The sequence below is a fragment of the Trypanosoma cruzi genome, genomic scaffold, assembly GCF_000209065.1.
Source record: "Trypanosoma cruzi strain CL Brener 1047053516249 genomic scaffold, whole genome shotgun sequence".
In the NCBI taxonomy this organism is placed as follows: Eukaryota; Euglenozoa; class Kinetoplastea; order Trypanosomatida; family Trypanosomatidae; genus Trypanosoma; species Trypanosoma cruzi.
This window is the reverse complement of record NW_001849311.1, coordinates 17216-23650: the sequence shown is the minus strand read 5'-3', so window position 1 is coordinate 23650 and position 6435 is coordinate 17216. Positions and strand designations below refer to the sequence as shown.

The 6435-nt window shown below is 48.1% G+C and overlaps 3 protein-coding genes across 3 annotated transcripts, besides 5 other annotated features; all 3 read right to left on the bottom strand.

The window, feature by feature from the left end:
• Tc00.1047053509541.19 (major vault protein, putative) lies at positions 1-1831 on the bottom strand (the record flags this gene model as incomplete). Its single annotated transcript, XM_799573.1, has 1 exon — positions 1-1831. A coding segment is annotated over one exon (1831 nt), but the record flags the coding sequence as incomplete, so codon positions are not given.
• Positions 1-6435: a sequence feature (heterozygous, non-Esmeraldo-like haplotype).
• Positions 1938-1966: a microsatellite.
• Positions 2420-2448: a sequence feature (AT_rich).
• Positions 2608-5148, bottom strand: Tc00.1047053509541.10 (hypothetical protein, conserved; the record flags this gene model as incomplete). The annotated part of the gene is made up of 1 exon (XM_799571.1): positions 2608-5148. The coding sequence occupies one exon, from the start codon at positions 5146-5148 to the stop codon at positions 2608-2610; it is 2541 nt and encodes an 846-aa protein (XP_804664.1).
• Positions 5418-5455: a microsatellite.
• Positions 5474-5504: a sequence feature (AT_rich).
• Tc00.1047053509541.4 (paraflagellar rod component Par4, putative) lies at positions 6073-6435 on the bottom strand (the record flags this gene model as incomplete). The annotated part of the gene is made up of 1 exon (XM_799572.1): positions 6073-6435. A coding segment is annotated over one exon (363 nt), but the record flags the coding sequence as incomplete, so codon positions are not given.

Here is a 6435-nt window from a genome sequence, read left to right as displayed (position 1 = left end):
TTGTTCGCTGAAACCGTAGGGATGTGTTGATTTCACCGTTCTCACCGCGGCCAAAGACGGCCACACGAATGATCTTAGCGGAGTTACGGTGAAAGGAGTCAAAGTCCTCCGCGGCCACCGCGCCACGAATACGCGAGGCGATCGTCTTGCAGCAGTCCCCAATAAAATCTGGCACGGAGAATATTTTAGCATCCGGTTCCTCACGGTTTACATCAAAGTACCAGTTGTAGGAAAGGTCCAGCTCCAGACGGGCGTGGTCCGATGTCTCCACAACGATGCGGTCGCTTGAGAAGCGGGGGCCCAAAAAAAGTTGCAGGCAATGCAACGAATTGGGTACTTTTGGCTTTCCCCCACTGAGTGAAACCACCGTAAACTCCTCATCGGGCGATAAAATCACCAAATTTGGCCCAAGCACAACACGGAGTTTCTTCTGTTTATAGTCATAGATCTGCACCGCCGCGTTGTGTTGAACGTTGAAACGGACAACGCGATGCCGCACACGTGTACTTTTAAACCCCGGATTTCGTTCCCCTTCTGACATGCAACCATTCGCAAAGGCAAGTAACTCCTCCACTTTTGGGGAAATTTCCTTCTCCCACAGCACCTCATTCTCATTCAGCATGTACGGTTTCCCAATCACAACCCGCACCACGCCCGTGGTGGTGTTCATGACATAGATGCCCTCGTTTTTGTCCAACGCAATGAGATTCCGCTGCTCCAATATACGAACATTCACATCAGGGATGTACTCTGCGGGCCCATGCAACATCCATTTTTCTCCAGGGCGTCGAATCTTTCCATTATCGTCAAAAAAGTCCACCGCCTGAAGCAGGAGAGCTTGATCTTTGCTAACCACATTTATGGGCTGCATACCGCCAAGTAATTCTTCCTGCGGGTGAAGGAAAAAACGGCACTCCCCTTTACGTACTTCTTTTCGTCCAAATTCGTTCAGTCCGTCCGCGCCGAGGGGATTCTGCACGACACAGTACTCCTTCTCACTCAGCACAATCGCCCGCACCTTGCCACTGACCTTTTCATGGACGTCAGGAATATGTATAGAAGCATCTTCTTTTGTCACTAACCATCTCTCTCCAGCCCTCCGTCTTTTTCCGTAAACATCCGTAAAGTTTGAGAGGGCTTCCAAGTGGACGGCCTCGGTGTCGGTCAGTGTAATGCCTTGAAAGGTGCCAATGACATCTTCCTCCACAGCCGGCAGGTACGCGCCAACAGTTTTCACTGTCCACAAGTCCCCTGCTTCACGAGGCACACCAGTACGGTCTGTAAATTTCACCAGGGCGCGGATATGTAACGCCGTATTTGGGCTGATGATATGCGCATGAACTTCTCGCAGAACTTCGACTTCGACGCGTGGCACGTATGTCTGCGGACCTTCGACCAACCACTCCGTCCCAGCCCGCCTCAACACGGAGTTCTTATCTGTAAAATCGCAGAGACAACGAACATGGTATCCCGTGTTGACAGGAATTAACTTCATTTTGAAGAGCCATTCCCCTTCTTCTCGCTTCAGCACTTCCCCCGGTTGTAACGGAAACGGCTCCTGCTCAAAGCAAATCTCCTCCTCCCCCATGCGCAGCATCACACTGGAGTTCTCCCCAATCACTGGATTGCCAGATGCATCCCGCACACAAGGATTCTGGACGATGCAATAAAATCGTGGTGGCACAACAATGCATGGCTTTGGATTAAAAAGACACCGTTCATTCTCCCTGCGTGTGTAAACCAACGGCCCCACCATACATCGTGTAACATTTGTGTTATAGTCTAGTATGTGCACATAGTGATGCCTCTTAATGCGTATAATATCGCCCATATCTCTCTCCTTGTTTTTTCCCCAGCCTCCCTTGCTTTGCACGTTCTGTAATGCGCACTCACTCCCAAACACCTCTTTACGGATTGATGGCAACAACAATAGAAAGACACACACACACACACACACACACAGACAGAGAGACAGGCACAAATAACGAATTAATATGTGATGCCGTCACACCCGTGCAATTTTACGGAATTATTCCTTTTTTTATTGTCGTTTGTATGGATGCTTACTTGTTCACTACCACAGTAAAAATACAAAAATGGGACAAAAAGTAAAAAAAAAGCCCAACAAACACACACAGAGAAAGAGAGAAAACAAGGCCATGACGATGATAATGATGATGTGATCATTCAGACAACTCCCACACATCATCCCTCCTCCTTCTCACTTAAACGCGTGCAATACAAACACATACCCCATGCGGCTTTACTCACACCGTGTTGAAATGTCCCCCCACCCCTTTTCTTTTTTAAAGTTCCTCGCCCCTCGATTTATAAATATAAATATACATGTGCTTTTCCGCGGAAGAAGAGAAGCAAAAATTATATGGGGAGTGCTGTGGAGGAGGAGGGTGAGGGGAGCAAAAAAAAAAGAAAATAATAATAATAAAAGGAAGGAACCCTTCAATAAGAACAACAACAAAAAATCTATCAAACTGTTCAATCCGGGCTCGATGTGGGTTTTATTCTCCAGCTCACTACTGTGGGGCGCAAATGGCACCCTACACACCCTTCCATTCTCTGACCCCCCAATTATGGTGGAGCCGTTCGTCATGAGTGGCTCAGTGGAGCAGACTGCAGTTTCCTGTAGAGCCGTTGGATCAGCTGGTCACGCTCCCGCAACTCGCGCTGAAGCTGCTCCACCTTCTCTGCGTGGCTCCGATGCATCTCAGTCATCTCCTTTTCATAACGAGTTTGCATGAGTTCTGAATGAGTTTGAAGCTCCTCCACTCGAGAGGCTGTGAATGCATGCTGGAGGCAGTAGTCTTTCAAGCCACGGGTCTGGTTCACCAGTTCATCCTGCCGTTGGTCCATGCGACGGAGGTCGCCACGAATGTGGGACGCGCGAGATGCAACCTTCTCCATCACACCGTACAAATCGTTCAACAACTCCACCATTTCAGTGGGCGGAAGCAAATGAAAGTACGACTTCGCCTCTCGTGTCCGATGCATAAGGGCGTGTATAGCGCGGTCCACCGCCACCAGTTCCTCGCCTGCCACACCAACCGCCTCCTTGAGGAAAGCCCGCCGTGCCTCCACGCATTGAATTTCATCTGAAAGCATAGACCGTCGCATCTTTCCAAACAGTGCGAGATCCAGGGCGTCCTCCTCCACAATATTTTGAAAGGGACGACCCAACAACTCCTGTGGGAGAATCTGACGAAGAAGAAGGCTCTCCTTCTCATAACAATTTGTCTCCTTGTTGAAAGAAACAATGGGAACTGCACCAATTTCCCGGACTCCAACAGGCCCCAATTCATGTAGATCTGGAGCACACATGTCCCAAACAGGCCCTGTCACAAGTACTTGACCTCCCTGTGCAAGAGAACAAACATGAATGACTTGCGAAACAGCACGACCATAGTAGTGACAACGGTAAGAATCTCCACACGGTATAGCGGTTGGCTCCACAAATGCGTCACCCGTGTGAATTGACATAGATAAGCGTAATCCACGGTATATCAGTTTATTTGCTTTATCGTATTCCTCTTTGCCCCATACACTTCGGAGCAAAGACTGTGGCCACGGCAAATTCATCAACCACCACTGCGACTCCACACAAAAACGACAAGCGGCCACAGGATCCGCAAAGGCCAACAGCATGGATGTTCCGTCACTGTAACACTCATAGGCTCCATACTGTGTCATTTTAGGACGTAACACGGAATTCATCAGGGACACAGAAGCGCGAGCCCTCTCAGCGTCTTCAGCCCATAATTGTCTTCCCCTAAAGACTCCAAGACAGACAAAAATTGCGCAACTTTGCGGGGGCGCAACGTACCCCGAGTTGACAATCGCATCATTAAGATCATCGCTAAAAAAACACAAGCGAGAGATGACACCACTGAGAGAATCTCTGGCCTCCGTACATTTCTCTTCGATCTCTTGGAATGCCTGTGAGAGGCGTTTTTGCTTCTCAACCAACTCCTCTAAAGCTTCTATGGAGTTCCCGTCTCTCGGAACACGATCCACTTCCTCCGTTAGATGAGCGTGCTTCAGCTGTAACAGGCGATACACAATGCGCTCCGCGGTTACTTTTGCATTCGGATCTTCCATAAGAGATCGCGGGACATACAAAGAAGCAGATTCATGTAACTCTGGATCATGCGGTTCTACGGCCTGTTCCGGTCTAGACTCTACAAACGCTGTATAAAATTGATCAAGTAGACGAAGAATGTACGTGTTCCATTTCTTCATTCGCTCCAGCAACGCCTCGTGATCTGCCAACGTAACAGCCAACCGCTCTGTAGAGCGAGTTGCCTCCTTTATAGCAGTGTTACGTTCCTCTGTTAGTCGTTTGTTTGCCGTTTCCAGCCGTTCACGTACTTCATCAACGCGCTTCTCAGCTTCGCAAAGACGTTCCTTGTAGTCCGTTTCAATGCGGTGAGTGAGGTTCTTAGCCTGTGCCAATTCCTCCGCGCGGCGTTCTTCAGCCGCCAGACTTTCACTATGGGCAGCCTGAAGCTCACTTTTCAGCTGCTCCACCCGAGTATTACATAAACTCTCCACGTATTCTAGTTCTCGTGCTGCAGCCTTCTTGACATCATCGACTTGCTGCTGATAAATCCTGGTAAGTTCTACACAGCGATCGTTCAACAGACGCTTCTCAGTCTGCACCTGGATGAGTTCCTTCTCATGCTGAGACTTTAACAATCGCAGCTGGTGCTCCGTGGATATCTTCAGCTCCTCCCTTTCTTCCTTCACTGTCTTCAGCGCCGTCTCAAGCCGATTCACCTCTTTTTGTATCTCAGCCGCCTTCTCTTTCGCCCTCTCATCGGCGGCAAATTCGAGGTACTTTGCATCATGCTTTGCGTTACCAAGCAGTGTTCGCAAACTGGAGCATTTGCGCATAAGTTCCTCAATCTCCTTTTCCTTCAGCGCCAGCAATGCCGCGCTTCGCTGCGCCGCCGTTGTTCGCCACGGACGCTCCAAGTCTGGCCGGTAGAAAAGTTCCTCACCCCGCTGCACGCCCGTCAAAGTCTTAAGGTACGTGCCAGGGATGTGGTCGGCAGCGTACACGCCTGTTGTTGCGGCGGAACCGGCCGTTGGTGGCGTTTCCCATCCGTTGGGCGATGGAACAACATTCTCCATTTGTACCCGTCTTAACCTTGTTTTCCTTTTCCTCCTTCAAGTATCACCGGACTAGAATAGGTGTCTATCAGATATTATAATTATCTAAATGTATATGAATATATATGTATATAATGCAGTGTAGTGATGATGCGTATGTGCGTAAATGGGTGTGTTTGTGTGTAGGTGTCTCTATGGCCCTATTTCTTTATTTACTTCTGAGGTCGTAATGAATTTTCCGTCGGTGTGTAATCCCACGCGTATCCCCTCCTCTCCTTCGGTGTTGACGGAGACACACACACACACACACAGGCAGACAGAGAGACAGTTTTTAACACACCGCCTCATAAATAAATAATTAATAAAAATAAATAAATGCGGAAGAGTTCAACAGTACAGAGGAAATATAATAAAATAAATACATACGGTGTTGCCAGAGTAAAAGATTTAAAAAACAACAACAAAAGAAAAGAAACAAATAAGAGAAGGAGGTACTTTTTGAATAAAACTCTTCATTTCCTCTCTTCCGAGCATAAAAACAAATAATGGGATTGTTCGTGCACAGAGCAACAAGTGAAGCGGGCTATGTGCTGAGATGCCAGAGAAACACACAACTTCTGTAGCATCAGTGAAGTTGACTTCATGCAGTACTTCTCCACTCAGGTTACAGCGCACATAATATAAATACATGCCTGTGTGCCATCAAATATTCTTTCTTTCTTTTATGTTCTCCCTTTGGTATTCGTTTCCCATTTTTCTTCTTTTTCTTGTTTGCATATTTTCCTTCTGCCCTTCAAATGAGTACCCCTTCCCTCTACTCTTTACATCGTGAATTTATTCCTTCTCATTTTTTTTTCTTTTCCTTTTTTTTCCCCCTTTTCCCAGCCCCATACATATAAAACATATAATACATATATATATATGGTCGAGTTGGCGCTTCAGCGGTTATATCTCGTACGGGATAAAATGGATCTCCAGTGTCTTCTTCAGGCGGGAAACTTCTTCTTCGACGGACCGCACCTCCTCACGGCGCCGGGCTTGCGAGCAACGCAGGTCTTCTCGAAGTGCCTCGATAACTTCCTCCTGATTTGCAATGCGGGCCTTGAGCTGAGTCTCATTCTCAAGGGCTAACTGTTCCCGTATCTCCATCTCCCGCGTCAGCTCGCCGACCTTCTCGCTGAGAATCGCAATGGTGCCCTCGTACGTTGTCACTTCACCCTCGATGGTCTTGCGGTGGGGAATAAAGTGCGCGTCCAGCAGGTTGCAGAGTCGCTTGATCTCTTCATCTTTTGCCGCCACCACAACTTC